A 23,278-nucleotide genomic window follows, 5' to 3' on the forward strand; every position below is an offset into this window, starting at 1 on the left:
TCCTCCTTCGCCCTCTGTTCCTTCCCCTTTCTCCCTCCCATTTTCAGCTTTGCCATGGAGACTGGGGTGGCAGAGTGTTCTAATTTCACCGACATTTTTTAAGGAGTAGAAGCTGATAGATGATTTGGATAATTTCACATCAGGAGTATGGGGAAAAGAAGGTTTGTCTCTCTACTGTTCTTCAGGCCCTGAAAGCAAAAAGAAAAAAACAAAAAAGTTTGATGCAAATGTCTAAGTATTGGGTTGTTGGCCATATTATAATTTGCCTTTAGGTGTTATGAGACGAGATGTCTCTTATCTTTTTCTACGCTTTTAGTTACTTGGTTTTATCTGTCTTTGGTCCTTTTCTTTTAGGTGTTCTTATTTTTGTCAAGAATAATATAAATAGAATATCTTAAATAGAAACAAGGTTTGTTCCTCTTGCAAAACAATGCTCTTGGTAAGAATTATTTCATTCTTTATTTATTTTCTTTGTTGAATTTGATATTTAAGCTCAGTTAGTGTGAAAATTAACTATAGCTACAGTCATCGGATTTTTACATAACATAAACGGACAGGGCCAAGACGGAATAGGAGCTGCTAGTGGCATCACTATGACTGTAGTGTCTCTTGTAAGTTTTCCAGCAAACCTTTATGGGTTTGCCATTCTAATAACGAATATTAGAAATATCCACCACATGGTCCAATTCAAACAAGGCTGAGTCGCCTACACGGGCGTCCATTAGCCAACGAAACCCGACCCCCATCAATGACGATGTACGGTTCGTAGTGACTGCAAAGTCATATGGGGCTCTACCAGGGGTGTTCGGTGAATTTGGACTTTATGAGTTTGTTTTTGCATTGTTCTATTCATCTGCAATGAAATTAGTTAGATTAATTTTGAAATGTTTTAGAATATTGTTGAATATGTTTGAAGTGGTATGGAATGTTTATGTCATGTGGTGAGGAGATTTTGGAGTTATAAATATCCACCACATGGTCCAATTCAAACAAAGCTGAGTCGCCTACACGGGCGTCCATTAGCCAACGAAAATCGACCCCCATCAATGACGATGTATGGTTCGTAGTGACTGCGAAATCATATGGGGCTCTACCAGGGGTGTTCGGTGAGTTTGGACTTCATGAGTTTGTTTTTGCATTGTTCTAGTCATCTGCAATGAAATTAGTTAGATTAATTTTGAAATGTTTTAGAATGTTGTTGAATATGTTTGAAGTGCTATGGAATGTTTATGTCATGTGGTGAGGAGATTTTGGAGTTATAAATATCCACCACATGGTCCAATTCAAACAAAGTTGAGTCGCCTACACGGGCATCCATTAGCCAACGAAACTCGACCCCCATCAATGACGATGTACGGTTCGTAGTGACTGCGAAGTCATATGGGGCTCTACCAAGGGTGTTCGGTGAATTTGGACTTCATGAGTTTGTTTTTGCATTGTTCTAGTCATCTGCAATGAAATTAGTTAGATTAATTTTGAAATGTTTTAGAATGTTGTTGAATATGTTTGAAGTGCTATGGAATGTTTATGCAATGTGGTGAGGAGATTTTGGAGTTATAAATATCCACCATATGGTATTTTGTTATTTGTTGGTTGTGTTTTTGTGTGTCCCTAGTTACTACGACGAGTAATGGTTGTCTGATAAAAAAAATTTCCATGACGACCATCTAGGATTTAGATTATAAATGGCTGGAAGAAGACAACAAACTCCTCGATCATATGACATTTGGACCTTCGATGATGACAACAAAATGTTCGATCTGTTGGTTGAGCAAGTCAATATGGGGAATAGGATGCCTAATGGGGTTTGGAAGCATGAAGTATATTTGGACTGTGTCAATTGGTTCAATGAAGACACAGCTGATAAAAAAACTGTTGAGCAGCTCAAGAATCGAACAAGATCATGGAAGAAAACTTACCAAGCAGTAACAAGTTGTCTCAACACTAGTGGGTTCGGTTAGGATGCAGCCACACATCGAGTTACTGGATGTCATTCTGTATGGCAAGACTATATCAAGGTCAGTAAATTATGATTGACTGTAAAACATTTTGTATGTTTTCCGCATTACTAGAACACTATGCCAAGTCGTCTAAATGATGTTTTATCCTTGTAGGAGCATAAAGAAGCTGAAAAGTATAGACAACAAGGCTGTCCTCTTTATGACAAATTGGCTTTGGTAGTGGGAAACTCAATAGCCATGGGGAGAACAAGTCAAACTGACGAAGACATGTGCAATGATGTCCAACATCAGGAAGAAAATGAGCGTGTGGACATGCTCGAGGATGTCGATTTAGGTAGAGATACTCCTTCGCCATTCTTTACAGAAAATGAGTCGCCACCTGATCAGTCTCCAACTACTAACCCATCAAGTTCAAGTCGTCGTAGAAAGAGACTACAAATGGCCACAGATGATAGTATTATGTTCGCTGATACAATGACAAGAATTGCCACCCTACTGCAATCTCTACAATCTAAAAATGATAAAACCACCGGAGAGAATTGGTATGATGCACTCACAGAAATCCCGGACCTGTCGGTAGAGATGAAGTTTCGCGCTCCTCTATTGTTAGATACACCAATGAAGAAGGACATGTTTACGAAGCTGCCAGTGGAAGAGCGAATTAATTGGCTTAAATATTGTTCTGGTGAAATGTAGTCAATAGTTTGAAGTACACTATGTATTTTGGGACGATTGTTTTGAAGTTTAATTATGTTTTTTTAATTATGACTTTATAAGACGTATCATTGATAGATTATGAATTTTATTATGGTTAAGATTTGGGTTTTCATGATTGTCGTGTTCTTATTGTGTGGATGAATGTTGTGGGTGTGTGATTGGAGATGGTTTTATATAGGTGTGATTAAAAATAGGTTATGATTGAAGAACATGGTATGTTTTTGTGTTTATGATATTAGGAAGAAACATGAATTATTGTTGTAGTCGTTATTATGGTTGTGGTGATTGTATTTGCAGGTTTCCATGGAAGACGAAAATAGGAATACAAAAATGATTTTATTGACATGTCTTATGTACATGATGGGAATATACTATATGAACCATAGGTATAGACGTACATTACGTCCTCGTGGGATTGGTGGTCCGATTTATTTGCAAAAGGCATTAGCGAAATCACCTGTTAAAATTCGAAAAGTTTATAGGATGAATCAAATTGTGTTTAAAAAAATGGCAGAGATACTTTATAGTAAAGGATTTTTATCACCTACAAAGACCATCTCAGTGGAAGAACAACTTGCATATTTTCTCCTAACTATTGGTCAAGGACAAGTGTATAGTGTCACAGCAGAGATGTTTGATAGATCAAACTGGACTATAAGTAGGTATTTCAATAAGGTGTTGAATGGTATTATCAAACTTCGGCCTGATTACATCAAACGGCCTTCAGAACGGACTCACTCGAAGATTTTAAACAATCCAATGTTTAATCCGTATTTTAAGGTAACATCACTTGACATATAATGAACAATTTTAGTTTAATATTTAGAGTTACTTGTATTAATTGAAATGATATAATTAGGATTGTATTGGGGCTATTGATGGAACTCATATCAAAGCAAACATGTTTCAGGAATGCATATCCACCACATTTAAAACATGTTAGGATCAATTAGAAATCTCTTTCTTCTAAATTTCCACCAAGTTATTTGGGGTTGTACTAGTGGAATTTCCCAAACATGGATAAGAAAACATTGCTGTTCATTTTTAGTGCGTGAAATAATTTTCTTCAATTTCATTTATTATAGTTTTCAATTTTTTGCGTACATAAACTCTAAAATTTTCATTTTGTAGTGAGCTATTTGCCATATCTTTTTGTTTTCGAGAAAAATAGGATAGTGAAAACTCAAGTTTGGATTTGACAAAAAATTGAACATCCAAAATGGAAATTCACAAATGCTGAGAGAGATAATTCATAAATTTATTTGTGATTTTTAAGGATTGTAAACTCTTTTAGTTTTTTATATAATGGGTTTTGAAATCATTAGAAGAGGTGGGGGTGAGGCATTTTTAACTGAGTGTTTCCCCCAAACCATAAGTCATTGGTAAAAAAAATTATAGCCGTTACACATCGTTAATCAATCAAAACATTTACGATGATCTATGATTGTTTGGTCCGCTTTTTGTAAAATAGGAAAAAAGAGGGTTGTTTGGCTTTGGTAAGTATCCCACCATACGTTAACTTCATAATTTAATTTTTTCTACTTCTTGAAAATTTTTTTATGATTCGGTCATTTGCATCTTCAACATGTTTCGGGCATGCATATCCAACACATTTAAAACATATTAGGATCAATTAGAAATCTCTTTCTTATAAAATACCACCGAGCTATTAGGGGTTGTACTAGTTGAATTTCCCAAACATAGATAACAAAATTTGGTGTTCATTTTTAATGCATGAAATAATTTTCTTCACTTAAATTTATTATAATTTTCAATGTTTTGCAGAAATAAACTCTAAAATTTTTATTTTTTTGCGATCTATTTGCCTTTTCTTTTTACAATCATCGAAAGAGGGGGCGGCGAGGCATTTTTAACTGAGTGTTGTTCCCAAATCATAAGTCATTTCTAACAAAAATTACAGCCGTTACACAGGATTAATCGATAAAAAAAATTACGATGATCTATGATTGTTAGGTCCGCTTTTTGTAAAATTGGCAAAAAGTGGGTTGTTTGGCTCTGGTAAATAACCCAGCGCACATTAACTTGAGAATTTATTTTTTGCTACTCCTTGAAATTTTTTTATCATTTGGTCATTTGCATCTTCAATATGTTTCAGGCATGCATATCCACCACATTTAAAACATGTTAGGATCATTTAGAAATCTCTTTCTTATAAAATTTCACAAAGCTATTAGGGGTTGTACGAGTGGAATTTCCCAAACATGGATAACAAAACTTTGGTGTTCATTTTTAATGCGTGAAATAATTTTCTTCACTTTCATTTATTATATTTTTCAATGTTTTCCATAAATAAACTCTAAAATTTTCATTTTGTTGCGATCTATTTGCCTTATCTTTTTGTTTCCAAGAAAAATGAGAGAGTGAAAACTCTAGTTTGGATTTGAAAAATAATTGAACATCCAAAATGGAAATGTAAAAATTCTGAGGGAGATAATTCCAAAAAGTATCATTGATTTCTAAGGATTTTAAACTCTTTTAGTTTTTTATATAATGGGTTTTGCAATCATCGGAAGAGGGGGCGGCGAAGCATTTTTAACTGAGTGTTGACTCCCAAACCACAAGTCATTTCTAACAAAAATTATAGTCGTTACACATCATTAATCGATCAAAACATTTATGATAAACTATGATTTTTAGGTCCATTATTTGTAAAAAAGGGAAAATGTGGGTTGTTTGGCTCTGGTAAATATCCCACCGCACGTTAACTTGAGAATTTAATTTTTTCTACTCCTTGAAATTTTTGGATCATTCGGTCATTTGCATCTTCAACATGTTTCAGGCATGCATATCCACCACATTTAAAACATGTTAGGAATAATTAGAAATCTCTTTCTTATAAAATTCCACCAAGCTATTAGGAGTTGTACTAGTGGAATTTCCCAACCATGGATAACAAAACTTTGGTGTTCATTTTTAATGCGTGAAATAATTTTCTTCACTTACATTTATTATAGTTTTCAATGTTTTCCATAAGTAAACTCTAAAATTTTCATATTTTTGTCTACTTGCCTTAACATTTTACGACGATAAAAATGCGGGCGTGAAAACACTAGTTTGGATTTGAAAAGAAAATTGAACATCCAAAATGGAAATGCACAAATGCTGAGAATGATAATTCCAAAAAGTGTATGTGATTGTTAAGTATTGTAAACCCTTTTAGTTTTTTATATATTGGGTTTTGCAATCATTAGAAGTGGGGTGGCGAGTCATCTTTAACTGAGTGTTGCTCCCAAACCATAAGTCATTTCTAAAAAAAAGTATAGCCATTACATATCATTAATCGATCAAATCAATTACGATGATCTATGATTATTAGGTCCGCTTTTTGTAAAATAGGCAAAGTGGGTTGTTTTACTCTGGTAAATATCCCACCGCACGTTAACTTGAGAATTTAATTTTTTCTACTCCCTGTAATTTTTGGATCAATAGGTCATTTGCATCTTCAACATGTTTAAGGCATGCATATCCACCACATTTAAAACAAGTTAGGATCAACTTGAGAATTTAATTTTTTCTACTCCCTGTAATTTTTGGATCAATAGGTCATTTGCATCTTCAACATGTTTAAGGCATGCATATCCACCACATTTAAAACAAGTTAGGATCAATTAGAAATCTCTTTCTAACAAAATTCCATCAAGCTATTAAGGGTTGTACTAGTGAAATTTCCCAAACAAGGATAACAAAACTTTGGTGTTCATTTTTAGTGAGTGAAATAATTTTCCTCACTTACATTTATTATTGTTTTCAATTTTTTGCATACATAAACTCTAAAATTATCATTTTGTTGAGATCTTTTTGTTGTATCTTTTTGTTTACGAGAAAAATGGGAGAGTGAAAATTCTTGTTTGGATTTGGAAAAAAATTGAACATCCAAAATGGAAATGCACAAATGCTGAGAGTGATAATTCCAAAAAGTATCTGTGATTTTTAAGGATTGTTAACTCTTTTTATTTTTTATATATTGGGTTTTGGAATCATCGGAAGAGGGGGGCGAGGCATTTTTAATTGAGTGTTGACTCCCAAACCATAATTCATTTCTAATAAAAATTTACTCATCATTAATCGATCAAAATATTTACGATGATTTATGATTGTTAGGTCCGCTTTTTGTAAAATAGGCAAAAAGGTGGTTGTTTGGCTCTGGTAAATATCCCACCGCACGTTAACTTGAGAATTTAATTTTTTCTACTCCTTGAAATTTTTGTATCATTAAGTCATTTGCTTCTTCAACATGTTTCAGGCATGCATATCCACCACATTTAAAACATGTTAGGATCAATTAAAAATCTCTTTCTTATAAAATTCCACCAAGGTATTAGGGGTTGCACTAGTGGAATTTCCCAAACATGGATAACAAAGCTTTGATTTTCATTTTTTAGTGCGTGAAATAATTTTCTTCACTTACCTTTATTATAGTTTTCAATTTTATGCACACATAAGCTCTTAATTTTTTTTTGTTGTGATCTGTTAGCCTTGTCTTTTTGTTTACAAGGAAAATGGGAGAGTGAAAACTCAAGTTCGGATTTGAAAAAATTGAACATAAAAAATGGAAATGCACAAATGCAGAGAGAGATAATTCCAACTAGAATCGGTGATTTTTAATGATTGTAAACTTTTTCAGTATTTTATATGTGGGGTTTTGCAATCATTAGAAGAGATTGGGGCGAGCCATTTATAACTGAGTGTTGACTTCCAAACCAAAAGTCATTTTTAAGAAAAATTATAGCCATTACACATCATTAATCGATCAAAACATTTACGTTGATCTATGATTGTTTGCTCCGCTTTTTTAAAAATTGGCAAAATGTGGGTTTTTTGGTCTAGAAAATATCCCACCGAACATTAACTTGAGATTTTATTTTTTCTACTCCTTGAAATTTTTGGATCATTAGGTCATTTGCATCTTCAACATGTTTCAGGCATGCATATCCACCACATTTAAAACATGTTAAGATCAATTAGAAATCTCTTTCTTATAAAATTCCATCAACGTATTAGGGGTTGTACTAGTGGAATTTCCCAAACAAGGATAACAAAACTTTGGTATTCATTTTTAGTGCGTGAAATAATTTTCTTCACATATATTTATTATAGTTTTCAATTTTTTTCATACATAAACTCTAAAATTTTCATTTTGTTGTGATCTATTTGTCGTATCTTTTTATTTACAAGAAAAAATGGAGAGCAAAAACTGAAGTTTGGATTTGTAAAAAAAATTGAACATCGAAATTGGAAATGCACAAATTCTGAGAGAGATAATTCCAAAAAGTATCTATGATTTTAAAGGATTTTAAACTCTTTTAGTTTTTTATATATTTGGTTTTGCAACCATCGAAAGAGGGGGGTCGAGGCATTTTTAACTGATTGTTGACTCCCAAACCATAATTTATTTCTAACAAACATTATAGCCATTATACATCATTTATCAATCTAAACATTTATGATTATCCATGAATATGAGGTCTGATTTTTGTAAAATAGGCAAAAAGTGAGTTGTTTGGCTCTGGTAAATAACCCATCGCACATTAACTTGAGAATTTAATTTTTTCTACACCTTGAAATTCTTGGATCATTACATCATTGGCATCTTCAACATGTTTCAGTCATGCATATCTGCCACATTTGAAACATGTTCGGATCATTTAGAAATCTCTTTCTTATAAAAATCCACCAAGCCATTAAGGGTTGTACAAGTGGAATTTCCCAAACATGGAAACAAAACTTTGGTGTTCATTTTTAGTGATTGAAATAATTTTCTTCACTTACATATATTTTAGTTTTAAATTTTGTGCATACATAAACTCTAAAATTTTCATTTTATTTTGATCTATTTGCCTTCTCTTTTTGTTTATGAGAAAAATGGGAGAGTGAAAACTCAAGTTTGGATTTGAAAAAAAGTTGAACATCCAAAATAGAAATGCACAAATGTTGAGAGAGATAATTCCAAAAAGTATTTGTGATTTTTAAGAATTGTAACCTCTTTTAGTTTTTTATATATTAGGTTTTGTAATCATTGGAAGAGGGGGGGCGAGGAATTTTTAACTGAGTGTTTACTCCCAAACAATAAGTCATTTCTAACAAAAATTATAGTCGTTACACTTCATTAATCGATCAAAACTTTTACGATGATCTATGATTGTTAGGTCCATTTTTTGTATAATTGGCAAAAAGTGGGTTGTTTGGCTCTGTTAAATATCCCTCTGCACGTTAACTTGAGAATTTAATTTTTTCTACTCGAAATTTTGGATCATTAGGTCATTTGCATCTTCAACATGTTGCGGGCATGCATATCCACCACATTTCAAACATGTTAGGATCAATTAGAAATCTCTTTCTTATAAAATTCCACCAAGCTATTAGGGGTTTTACTAGTGGAATTTCCCAAACATGGATAACTAAACTTTGGTGTTCATTTTTAGTGATTGAAATAATTTTCTTCACTTACATTTATTAAAGTTTTCAATTTTTTGTATACATAAACTATAAAATTTTCATTTTGTTGTGATCTATTTGCCTTATCTTTTTGTTTACGAGAAAAATGGGAGAGTGAAAACTCAAGTTTGGATTTGATAAAAAATTGAACATCTTAAATGGAAATGCACAAATGCTGAGAGTGATAATTCCAAAAACGTATCTGTGATTTTTAAAGATTGTAAACTCTTTTAGTTTTTTATATGTTGGATTTTGAAATCATCGGAAGAGGGGGTGAGGCATTTTTAACTGAGTGTTGACTCCCAAACCATAACGCATTTCTAACAAAAATTATAGTCATTACACATCATTGATCGATCAAAACAATTACGATGATCTATGATTGTTAGGTCTGCTTTTTGTAAATAGGCAAAAAGTGGGTTGTTTGGCTCTGGTAAATATCCCACCGTACGTTAACACGAGAATTTAATTTTTTCTTCTCATTGAAATTTTTTGATGATTAGGTCATTTGCATCTTCAAGATGTTTCAGGCAAGCATATGCACCACATTTAAAACATATTAGGATCAATTAGAAATCAGTTTCTTATAAAATTCCACCAAGCTATTAGGGGTGGTAGTAGTGGAATTTCCCAAACATGGAAACAAAACTTTGGTGTTCATTTTTAGTGCATGAAATAATTTTCTTCACTTACATTTATTATAGTTTTGAATTTTTTGGATACATTAACTATAAATTTTTTATTTTGTTGTGATCTATTTGCTTTATCTTTTTGTTTACGAGAAAAAATGGGAGAGTGAAAACTTAAGTTTGGATTTGAAAAAAAAATGAACATCCAAATTTGTAATGTACAAATGCAAACAGAGATAATTCCAAAAAGTATTTGTGATTTTTAAGGATTGTAAACTCTTTAAGTTTTTTATATATTCGGTTTTGCAATCATCGAAAGAGGGGAGGCGAGGCATTTTTAATTGGGTGTTGACTCCCAAATCATAAGTCATTTCTAACAAAAATTATAGGCGTTACACATCATTAATCGATCAAAACATTTACGATAATCTATGATTGTCAAGTCCGCTTTTTGTTAACTAGGCAAAACGTGGGTTGTTTGGCTATGGTAAATATCCCACCGCATGTTAACTTGAAAATTTAATTTGTTCTACTCAATATTTTTGCATCATTCGGTCATTTGTATCTTCAACATGTTTATGGCATGCATATCCATCACATTTAAAACATGTTAGAATCAATTAGAAATCTCTTTCTTATAAAATTCAACCAAGCTATTAGAGGTTGTACTAGTGGAATTTCCGAAACTTGGACAACAAAACTTTAGTGTTCATTTTTAGTGCGTGAAATAATTTCCTTCACTTATATTTATAATAGTTTTCAATTTTTTGCATTCATAAACTATAAAATTTTCTTTTTGTTGTGATCTGTTTGCCTTATCTTTTTGTTTACGAGAAAATAGGGACAATGAAAACTCTTCTTTGTACATAAAAAAAAATTGAACATCCAAAAAGGAAATGAAAAAATGCTGAGAGAGATAATTAGAAAATGTATCTGTGATTTTTAAGGATTGTAAACTCTTTTAGTATTTTATATATTAGGTTTTGCAAACAAGAAAAGAGGTGGGGGCGAGGCATTTTTAACTGAGTGTTGACTCCCAAACCATAAGTCATTTCTAAGAAAAATTATAGCCGTTACACATCATTAATCGATCAAAACATTTATGATGATCTATGATTGTTAGGTCCGCTTTATGTAAAATAAGCAAACAGTGGGTCGTTTGGCTCTGGTAAATATCCCACCGCACGTTAACTTGAGGATTTAATTTTTTCTAATCCTTGAAATTTATGGATCATTAGGTCATTTGCATCTTCAACATGTTTCAAGCATGCATATCCACTACTTTTAAAACATGTTAGGATCAATTTGAAATCTCTTTCTTATAAAATTCCATCAAGCTATTAGGGGTTGTACTAGTAGAAATTTCCCAAACATTGATGACAAAACTTTGGTGTTCATTTTTAGTGCGTCAAATAATTTTCTACACTTACATTTATTATAGTTTTCAATTTTTTGCATACCGAAACTCTAAATTTTTATTTTGTTGTGTTCTATTTGACTTATCTTTTTGTTTACGAGAAAAATGGGAGAGAGAAAACTCAAGTTTGGATTTGAAAAAAATTTGAACAAAAAAAAATGGAAATACACAAATGCTGAGAGAGATAATTCCAAAAAGTATCTGTAATTTTTAACGATTGAGAACTCTTTTAGTTTTTTATATATTAGGTTTTGCAATCATCGAAAGAGGGGGGTGAAGCATTCTTAACTGAGTGTTGACTGACAAACCATAAGTCATTTCTAACAAAAATTATAGCCGCTACACATCCTTAATCGATCAAAACATTTACGATTATCTATGATTGTTAGGTCCGCTATTTGAAAAATAGGCAAAAAGTGGGTTTGTTTGGCTCTGGTAAATATCCAAGCGCAGATTAACTCGAGAATTTAATTTCTTCTACTCCATGAAATTTTTGGATCATTCGGTCATTTGCATCTTCAACATGTTTCAAGCATGCATATCCACCAAATTTAAAACATGTTAGGATCAATTAGAAATCTCTTTCTTATAAAATTCCACCAAGCTTTTAGGGGTTGTACTTGTTGAATTTCCAAAACATGGATAACATAATATTTGGTGTTCAATTTTAGTGTGTGAAATAATTTTCTTCACTTAAATTTATTATAGTTTTTAATTTTTTGCATACAAAAACTCAAAAATTTTCATTTTTTTGTGATCTATTTGCCTTATCTTTTTGTTTATGAGAAAAATGGAAGAGGGAAAATTCAAGTTTGGATTTGAAAAAAAATTGAGCATCCAAAATTGAAATGCACAAATGCTGAGAGAGATCATTCCAAAAAGTATCTGTGTTGTTTAAGGATTGTAAACTCTTTTAGTTTTTTATATATTGGATTTTGCCATCATCGGAAGAGGGGGGCAAGGCATTTCTAACTAAGTGTCGACGCCCAAACCATAAGTAATTTCTAACAAAAATTATAACCATTACACATCATTAATCGATCCAAAGATTTACGATGATCTATGATTGTTCGGTCCAGTTTTTGTAAAATAGGCAAAAGTGGGTTGTTTGGCTCTGGTAAATATCCCACCACACGTTAGCTCAAGAATTTTATTTTTTCTACTCCTTGAAATTTTTGGGTCATTAGGTCATTTGCATCTTCAACGTGTTTCAGGCATGCATATCCACCACTTTTAAAACATGCTAGGAACAATTAGAAATCTCTTTCTTATAAAATTCCACCAAGCTTAGGGTTGTAGTAGTGGAATTTCCCAAACATTGGTGTTTATGTGTGCTAAAAAATTGAAAACTATTATAAAACTAAGTGAAGAAAATTATTTCACGCACTAAAATGAACCCCAACGTTTTCTTATCCAGGTTTGGAAAATTCCACTTGTACAACCCCTAATACCTTGGTGGAATTTTATAAGAAAGAGATTTCTAATTGATCCAAAACATGTTTTAAATGTGGAGGATATGCATGCCTTAATCATGTCCAAGATGCAAATGACCTAATGAACCAAAAGTTTCAAGGAGTAGAAAAAATTAAATGCTAAAGTTAGCATGCGGTGGGATATTTACCAGAGCCAAACAACCAGCTTTTTGCCTATTGTACAAAAAGCGGACCACACAATCATAGATCATCGTAAATGTTTTGATCAATTAAAGATGTGTAACGGCTATAATTTTTTTTAGAAATGACTTGTGGTTTGGGAGTCAACACTCAGTTAAAAATGCCTCACCCTCCCCTCTTCCGATAATTGAAAAACCTAATATATAAAATACTAAAAGAGTTTACATTCCTTAAACAACACAGATACAATTTCGAATTATCTCTCTTAGCATTTGTGCATTTCCATTTTGGATGTTCAATTTTTTTCAAATCCAAACTTGAGTTTTCACTCTCCCATTTTTCTCGTATACAAAAAGATAAGGCAAATAGATCAAAACAAAATGAAATTTTTAGAGTTTATGTATGCAAAAAATTGAAAACAATAATAAATATTAGTGAAGAAGATTATTTCAAGCACTAAAACTAAACACCAAAGTTTTGTTGTCCATGTTTGGGAAATTGCACTAGTACAACCCCTAATAGCTTGGTGGAATTTTATAAGAAAGAGATTTCTAATTGATCCTAACATGTTTTAAATGTGGTGGATTTGCATGCCTAAAACATGTTGAAGATGCAAATGACCTAATTATCCAAAAATTTCTAGGAGTAGAAAAAATTAAATTCTCAAGTTAATGTGTGGTGTGATATTTATTAGAGCCAAACAACCCACTTTTTGCCTATTTTACAAAAAGCGGACTCAACACTCTGTTAAAAATTCCTCACCATCCCCTCTTCCGATGATTGCAAAACCTAATATATAAAATACTAAAAGAGTTTAAAATCCTTAAAAAGCACGGATACCTTTTTGGAATTATCTCTCTCAGCATTTGTGCAATTTCCATTTTGGATGTTCAATTTTTTTTTAAATCCAAATTTGAGGTTTCTCTCTCCCATTTTTCTCGTAAGCAAAAATATAAGGTAAATAGATCACAACAAAATGAAATTTTAAGAGTTTATGTATGTAAAAAATTGAAAACTATAATAAATGTAAGTGCAGAAAATTATTTCACGCACTAAAAATGAACACCAAAGTTTTGTTATCTATGTTTGGGAAATTCCACTAGTACAACCCCTAATAGCTAGGTGGAATTTTATAAGAATGAGATTTCTAATTGATCCTAACATGTTTTAAAAGTGCTGGATATGCATGCCTGAAACATGTTGAAGATGCAAATGACCTATTGATCCAAAAATTTCGAGGAGTAGAAAAATTTATATTGTCAAGTTAACGTGTGGTAGGATATTTACTAGAGCCAAACAACCCACTTTTTGCCTATTTTACATAGAGCGGACCTAACATTCATAGATCATCAGAAATGTTTTGATCAATTATTGATGTATAACGGCTATAATTTTTGTTAGAAATGACATATGGTTTGTGAGTCTACACTTAGTTAAGAATGCATCGCCCCCATCTTCCGATGATTACAAAACCTAATATATAAAAAACTAAAAGAGTTTACAATCCTTAAAAATTAAAGATACTTTTTGAAATTATCTCTCTTAGCATTTGTTCGTTTACATTTTGGATGTTCAATTTTTTTTCAAATCCGAACTTGAGTTTTCACTCTCCCATTATTCTCGTAAACAAAAAGGTAAGGCAATATAACACAACAAAATGAAAAATTTAGAGTTTCTGTATGCAAAAAATTTGAAGACTATAATAAATATAAGTGAAGAAAATTATTTCACGCACTAAAAATGAACTCCAAAGTTTTGTTATCCATGTTTGGGAAATTCCACTAGTACAACCCCTAATAGCTTGGTGGAATTTTATAAGAAACATATTTCTAATTGATCATAACATGTTTTACATGTGGTGGATCTACAACCCTGAAACATGTTGAAGATGCAAATGACCTAATGATCCAAAAATTTCATGGAGTAGAAAAAATTAAATAGTCAAGTTAACGTGCGGGTGGGATATTTACTAGAGCCAAACAACCCACTTTTTGCCTATTTTACACAAAGCGGACCTAACAATCATAGATCATTGTAAGTGTTTTGATCGATTAATGATGTGTAATGGCTATAATTTTTATTAGAAATGGCTTATGTTTTGAGAGTTAACACTCAGCTACAAATGCCTCGCCCTCCCCTCTTGTGATGATTTCAAAACCTAATATATAAAATACTAAAAGTGCTTAGAATCCTTAAAAATCACAGATACTTTTTCGAATTATCTCTCTCAGCATTTGTACATTTCCATTTTGGATGTTCAATTTTTTTTCAAATACAAACTTGAGTTTTCACTCTCCCATTTTTCTCGTTAACAAAAAGATAAGGAATATAGATTACAACAAAATAAAATTTTTAGAGTTTATGTATGCAAAAAATATAAAACTATAATAAATGTAAGTTAAGAAGATTATTTCATGCACCAAAAATGAACACAAAATTTTTGTTATCCATGTTTGGGAAATTCCACTAGTACAACCCCTAATAGCTTGGTGGAATTTTATAAGAAACAGATTTCTAATTCATCCTAACATGTTTTACATGTGGTGGATCTACAACCCTGAAACATGTTGAAGATGCAAATGACCTAATGATCCAAAAATTTCATGGAGTAGAAAAAATTAAATAGTCAAGTTAACGTGTGGGTGGGATATTTACCAGAGCCAAACAACCCACTTTTTGCCTATTTTACACAAAGCAGACCTAACAATCATAGATCATTGTAAGTGTTTTGATCGATTAATGTTGTGTAATGGCTATAATTTTTATTAGAAATGGCTTATGTTTTGAGAGTTAACACTCAGCTACAAATGCCTCGCCCTCCCCTCTTGTGATGATTGCAAAACCTAATATATAAAATACTAAAAGTGCTTAGAATCCTTAAAAATCTGAGATACTTTTTCGAATTATCTCTCTCAGCATTTGTACATTTCCATTTTGGATGTTGAATTTTTTTTCAAATCCAAACTTGAGTTTTCACTCTCCATTATTCTCGTAAACAAAAAGGTAAGGAAAATATAACACAACAAAATGAAAATTTTAGAGTTTCTGTATACAAAAAATTTGAAAACTATAATAAATATAAGTGAAGAAAATTATTTCACGCCCTAAATATGAACTCCAAAGTTTTGTTATCCATGTTTGGGAAATTCCACTAGTACAACCCCTAATAGCTTGGTGGAATTTTATTAGACAGAGATTTCTAATTGATCCTAATATGTTTTAAATGTGATGGATATACAAGCCTAAAACATGTTGATGATGCAAATGACCTAATGATCCAAAAATTTCAAGGAGTAGAAAACATTTAATTCTCAAGTGAACGTGCGATGGGATATTTACCAGAGCCAAACAACCCACTTTTTGCCTATTTTACTAAAAGCGAACCTAACAATGTTTTTATCGATTAATGACGTGTAACAGCTATAATTTTTGTTAGAAATGACTTATGATTTGGGAGTCAACACTCAGTTAAAAATGCCTCGCCCTCCCCTCTTCCGATGATTGCAAAACCTAGTATATAAAAAACTAAAAGAGTCTTCAATCTGTAAAAATCATTGATACTTTTTGGAATTATCTCGCTCAACATTTGTGCATTTCCATTTTTTATGTTCAATTTTTTTTTCAAATCCAAACACTAGTTTTCACTTTCCCTTTTTTCTCGTAAACAAAAAGATAAGGCAAATAGATCAATACTAAATTAAAATTTTAGAGTTAATGAATGCAAAAAATTGAAAACTATAATAAATGTAAGTGAAGAACATTATTGCATGCACTAAAAATGAACACCAAAGTTTTGTTATCCAGGTTTGGGAAATTCCACTTGTACAACCCCTAATATCTTGGTGGAATTTTATAAGAAAGAGATTTCTAATTGATTCTAACATGTTTTAAATGTGGTGGATCTGAAACATGTCCAAGATGCAAATGACCTAATGATCCAAAAATTTTAAGGAGTAGAAAAAATTAAATTCTAAAGTTAGCGTGCGGTGGTATATTTACCAGAACCAAACAACCCACTTTTTGCCTATTTTAAAAAAAGCGGACCACACAATCATAGATCATCATAAATGTTTTGATCGATTAATGATGTGTAACGGCTGTAATTTTATTTAGAAATGACTTATGGTTTGGGAGTCAACACTCAGTTAAAAATCCCTCACTGCCCCCTCTTCCGATGATTGCAAAAACTAATATATAAAAAACTAAAAGAGTTTACAATCCTTAAAAATCACAGATACTTTTTGGAATTATCTCTCTCTGTATTTGTGCATTTCCATTTTGGATGTTCAATTTTTTTTCAAATCAAAACTTGAGTTTTCACCCACCCATTTTTCTCGTAAACAAAAAGAAAAGGCAAATAGATCACAGTAAAGTGATTAATCGGTCAATCATGGGTAACGGGCTATATTTTTGTAAGAAATGACCTATGGATTGGGAATCAACATTCAGTTAAAAATCCCCTGCCTCCCCCTTTATCCGACGATTGTAAAACCTATTATATATAAACTAGAAAGAGTTTACAAACCCTAAAAATTACAGAAACGTTTTGGAATTATCTCTCTCTACATTTGTGCATTTCCATTTTAGATGTATACTTATTTCTTAAATCAAAACTTGAGTTTTCATTTTTCCCTTTATCTCGTAAACAAAAAGATAAGATAAATAGATCACAACAAAATGAAAACTTTAGAGTTTATGTATGCAAAAAATTTAAAACAACAAGAAATGGAACTAAAGAGAATTTATTCGCACTCTACAAATGAACCCAAAGGTTTTGATATCTATGTTTGGGAAATTCCACTAGTTAATCCCTAATAGCTTGGAATTTTATAAGAAAGAGAATTCTAATTGATCATGTACATGTTTTAAATATAATTATGCATGCTTGAAACATGTTAAAGATGCAAATGACCTATGGATCCAAACCTCATTAAATTCTCAAGTGCACGTGACGTGAGATACTTACTCGAGTCAAACATGCCATTATTTTGCCAATTTAAAAAGATGACCTAACAATCATACATGATTTTAAAGTGATTTATCAGTCAATCTTGCGTAACAATCTTTATTTTTTAAAGAAATGACTTATGGATTGGAAGTCAACAATCATTTTAAAATCCCCCGCCTCCCTCTTTTCTCAACTATTGTAAAACCTAATATATAAAAACTAGAAAGGGTTTACAATCCCTAAAAATTAAAGACACTTTTTCGAATTATCTCTCTCTACATTTGTGCATTTCTATTTTAGTTGTACACTTTTTTCTTAAATCAAAACTTGAGTTTTCACTTTTTCCTTTATATCGTATACAAAAATATAGGGCAAATAGATCAAAACAAAATAAAAAATTTAGAGTTTATGTATGCAAAAAATTTAAAACAAAAACAAATGCAAGTTATGAAAATTTATTCACACACCACAAATGAGCAAAAAAGTTTTGATATCCAAGTTTTGGAAATTCAACAAGTTCAACCCTAATTGCTTGGAATTTTATAAGAAAGAGATTATTTACCCGAGTCAAACAAGCCATTATTTTGCCCTTTAACAAAAACCTGACCCAACAATCATAGATGATTGTAAAGTATTTTATCGGTCAATCATGCGTAACAGGCTATATTTTTTTAAGAAATGACTTATGGATTGGATGACAACACTCAGTTAAAAATCCCATGCCTCCCCCATTTTGTGACGATTGAAAAACATAATATAGAAAAACTAGTGGAGTTTACAATCTTTAAAAACTATAGACACTTTTTGGAATTATCTCTCTCTACATTTGTGCATTTCCATTTTAGATGTATTCATTTTTCTTCAATCAAAATTTGAGTTTTCACTTGTCCCTTTTCCTCGTAAACAAAAAGATAAGGCAAATAGATCACAAAAAATGAAAATTTTAGAGTTTATGTATGCTAAAAAGTTAAAACAACAACAAATGTAAGAAAATAAAATTTATACAAGTCTGGGAAATTCGACTAGTTCAAACATAATGGCATGGAACTTTATAAGAAACAGATTTCTAATTGATCGTACACTTGTTTTAAATATGGATATGCATGCTTGAAACATGTTCAAGATGCAAATAACCTATGGATCCAAACCTCATTAAATTCTCAAGTGAACATGCCGAGCGATATTTACCCGAGTCAAACAAGCCATTATTTTGCCCTTTTACAAAAACCTGACCCAACAATCATAGATGATTGTAAAGTGATTTATCGCTTAATCATGGGTAATGTCTTATATTTTTGTAAGAAATGACTTATGGATAGGGAGTCAAAACTCAATTAAAAGCCCCCCACCTCCTCCTTTTTCCCGATGATTGCAAAACCATTATATATAAAAACTAGAAAGAGTTTACAATACCTTAAAATTATGTAAAATTTTTGGAATTATCTCTCTCAACATTTGTGCATTTACATCTTAAATGTATACTTTTTTTCTTAAATAAAAACTTGAGTTTGCTCTATCTGCTTTATCTCGTAAACAAAAAGATAAGGCAAATAGATCACAAAAAAAATGAATATTTTAAAGTTTAATTTTACAAAATATTGAAAACAATAACAAATGTCAGGAAATAAAATTTATTCACACACCACAATTGAACACAAATGTTTTGATACCCAAGTTTTGGAAATTCCACCAGTTCAACCCTAATAGCATAGAATTTTATAAGAAAGAGATTTCTAATTGATTCTACTCATGTTTTAAATACGGATATGCATGCTTGAAACATGTTAAAGATGCAAATGACCTATGGATCCAAACCTCATTAAATTCTCAAGTGAACGTGCGGTGGGATATTTACCCCAGTCGAACAAGCCATTATTTTGCCAATTTAAAAAAAGTTGACCCAACAATCATAGATGATTGTAACATTATTTATCGGTCAATCATGCGTAACGGGCAATAGTTTTGTTTGAAATCACTGAGAAAAGACTTATGGATTGGGTGTCAACACTCTGATAAAAATCCCCCGCCTCCCTCTTTACCCAACGATTTCAAAACCTAATATATAAAAACTAGAAAGAGTGTACAATCCTTAAAAGTTACAGACACTTTTTGGAATTATCTCTCTCTACATTTGTGCATTTCCATTTTATATGTATACTTTTTTCTTATATCAAAACATGAGTTTTCACTTTTCCCTTTATATCGTATACAAAAGGATAAGGCAAATTGATGACAACAAAACGAAAATTTTAGAGTTTATGTATGCAAAAAATTTAAAACAACAAAAAATGTAAGTTAAGAAAATTTATTCACACACAACAAATGAACACAAAAGTTTAGATATCCAAGTTTGGGAAATTCAACTTGTTCAACCGTAATAGCTTGTAATTTTATAAGAAAGAGATTTCTAATTGATCCTACACTCGTTTTAAATGTTGATATGCATGCTTGAAACATGTTAAAGATGCAAATGACCTATGGATCCTAACCTCATTAAATTCACAAGTAAACGTGCAGAGCGATATTTACCCGAGTCAAACAAACCATTATTTTGCCCATTTACAAAAAGCTGACCTAAGAATCATAGATGATTGTAAAGTGATTTATCGGTCAATCATAAGTTATAGGCTATATTTTTGTAAGAAATGACTTATGGATTGGGAGTCAATACTCAGTTAAAAATCCCCCACCTCCCCCTTTTCCCGACGAATGGAAAACCTAATATATAAAAAGTAGGAGAGTTTACAATCCCTAAAAATTACAAAAACGTTTTATAATTATCTCTCTCTATTCATTTGTGCAGTTCAATTTTAGATATATACTTTTTCCATAAATCAAAACATGAGTTTTCACTTTTCCCTTTATCTCGTAAAAAAAATAAAAAAGATAAGGCAAATTGATCACAACAAAATGAAAATTTTAGAGTTTAAATGAGCAAAACATTTCAAACACCAACAAATGTAAGTAAAGAAAATTTATTCACGTACCACAAATGAACATAAAAGTTTTGATGTCCAAGTTTGAGAAATTCCACTAGTTCAACCCTTTTAGCTTTGAATTTTATAACAAAGAGATTTCTAATTGATCCAACACATTTTTTAAATTTGGATACGCATGCCTAGAAAATGTTAAAGATCCAAATGACCTAAGCCTCATTTAATTCTCAAGTGAATGTACGGTGGGTTATTTACCCGAGTCAAACAAGCCATTATTTTACCCTTTTACAAAAATCTGACCTAACAATCATAGAAGGTTGTAAAGTGATTAACCGGACAATCATGCGTAACGGGCTAATTTTTGGTAAGAAATGACTTATGGATTGGGAATCAACACTCATTTAAAAATCCCATGCCTCCCCCTTTACCTGACGATTGTAAAACCTAATATATATAAACTGGAAAGAGTTTACAATCCCTATTAATTAGAGAAACTTTTTGGAATTATCTCTCTCTACATTTGTGCATTTCCATTTTAGATGTATACTTTTTTCTTAAATCAAAACTTGAGTTTTCAAAATTCCCTTTATCTCGTAAACAAAAAGATAAGGCAAATAGATCACAACAAAATGAAAATTTTAGAGTTTATGTATGAAAATAAAATTAAACGACAACAAATTTAAGTTAAGAAAATTTATTCACACACCACAAATAAACACAAAAGTTTTGATATTCAAGTTTGGGAAATTCAACTAGTTCAACCCTAATAGCTTGGAATTTTATAAGAAAGAGATTTCGAATTGATCCTACAAATGTTTTAAATATGGATATGCAAGTTTGAAACATGTTAGAGATGCAAATAACCTATGAATCCAAACCTCATTAAATTCTCAAGTGAATGTGCAATGGGATATTTACACGTGTCAAACAAGCCATTATCTTGTCCATTTACAAAAAGATGACCTAACAATTATAGATGATTGTAAAGTGATTTATCGGTCAATCATGTGTAACAAGCAATATTTTTGTAAGAAATGACTTATGGATTGGGAGTCAACACTCCGTTCGAAATCCCCCGCGTCCCCCTTTTCCCGACGATTGCAAAACCTAATATATAAAAACTAGAAAGAGTTTAGAATCCCTAAAAATTACAGACACTTTTTGGAATTATCTCTCTCTACATTTGTGCATTACCATTTAATATGTAGACTTTTTTCAAAAATCAAAACTTGCGTTTTCACTTTTCCATTTATCTCATAAACAAAAAGACAAGGCAAGTAGATCACAAAAAAAAGAAAATTTTAGAGTTTATGAATGCAAAAAATTTAAAACAACAACAAATGTAAGTTAAGTAAATTTATTCACACACTACAAATGAACGTAAAAGTTTTGATATCCAAGTTTGGGAAATTCCACTAGTTCAATCCTAATAGCTTGGAATTTTATAACAAAGAGATTTCTAATTGATCCTACACATGTTTGAAATATGGATATCCATGCTTGAAACATGTTAAAGATGCAAATGACCTTTGGATCCAAACCTCATTAAATTCTCAAGTCAACGTGCAGTGGGATATTTACCCGAGTCGAACAAGCCATTATTGAGCCCATTTAAAAGAAGTTGACCCAACAATCATAGATGATAGTAAAGTTATTTATCTATCAATCATGCGTAACGTGCTATATTTTTGTAAGAAATCACTAAGAATTGACTTATGGATTGGGTGTCAACACTCGGTTAAAAATCCCCCACGTCCCCCTTTTCCTCAAGATTGTTAAACCGAATACATAAAAACTAGATAGAGTTTACAATTCTTAAAAATTACAGACAGTTTTTGGAATTATCTCTCTCTACATTCGTACGTTTCCTTTTTAGATGTATAATTTTTTCTTAAATAGAAACTTGAGTTTTCACTTTTTTATTTATATCGTATAAAAAAAGAAAAGGCAAATAGATGACAAAAAAATGAAAATTTTAGAGTTTATATATGCAAAAAATTTATAGAAAACCCAAATGTAAGATAAGAAAATTTATTCACACACCACAAATGAACACAAAAGTTTTGATATCCAAGTTAGGGAAATTCAACTTGTTCAACCCTAATAGCTTGAAATTTTATAAGAAAAAGATTTCTAATTGATCCTACACATGTTTTAAATATGGATATGCATGCTTGAAACATGTTACAGAAGCAAATGACCTATGGATCCAAACCTCATTAAATTCTCAAGTAAATGTGCAGAGTGATATTTAAATAAAGTTGAGATAACAATCATAGATGATTGTAATGTTATTTATCGGTCAATCATACATAATAGGCTATTTTTTTATAAGAAATAACATATGGATTGGGAGTTAACACTCAGTTAAAAATCCCCCGCCTCCCCCTTTTCACGACGATTGCAAAACCTAATATATAAAAATTAGGAGAGTTTACAGTCCCTAAAAACTACAGACAATTTTTAGAATTATCTCTTTTTACATTTGTGAATTTCCATTTTAGATGAATTCTTTTTTTCTTAAATCAAAACTTGAGTTTTCACTTTTTCCTTTTCCTCGTAAGAAAAAAAAGATAAGGCAAATAGATCAAAACAAAATGA

The 23,278-nt window shown here is 31.4% G+C and overlaps 1 protein-coding gene across 1 annotated transcript; it reads left to right on the forward strand.

The window, feature by feature from the left end:
* The first annotated feature begins 1,685 nt into the window (after positions 1-1,685).
* On the forward strand, positions 1,686-2,657 carry LOC137938422 (uncharacterized protein At2g29880-like). Its single transcript, XM_068783379.1, has 3 exons — positions 1,686-1,820; positions 1,962-2,018; positions 2,115-2,657. Exons 1-3 carry the CDS (start codon positions 1,686-1,688, stop codon positions 2,655-2,657), a joined length of 735 nt encoding a protein of 244 aa, XP_068639480.1.
* Positions 2,658-23,278: the final 20,621 nt, after the last annotated feature.

The sequence above is a fragment of the Aristolochia californica genome, unplaced genomic scaffold (genome assembly GCF_029961685.1).
Source record: "Aristolochia californica isolate CCGP_79_NKW_82.1479 unplaced genomic scaffold, dmAriCali1.0.hap1 SCAF_8, whole genome shotgun sequence".
NCBI lineage: Eukaryota > Viridiplantae > Streptophyta > Magnoliopsida > Piperales > Aristolochiaceae > Aristolochia > Aristolochia californica.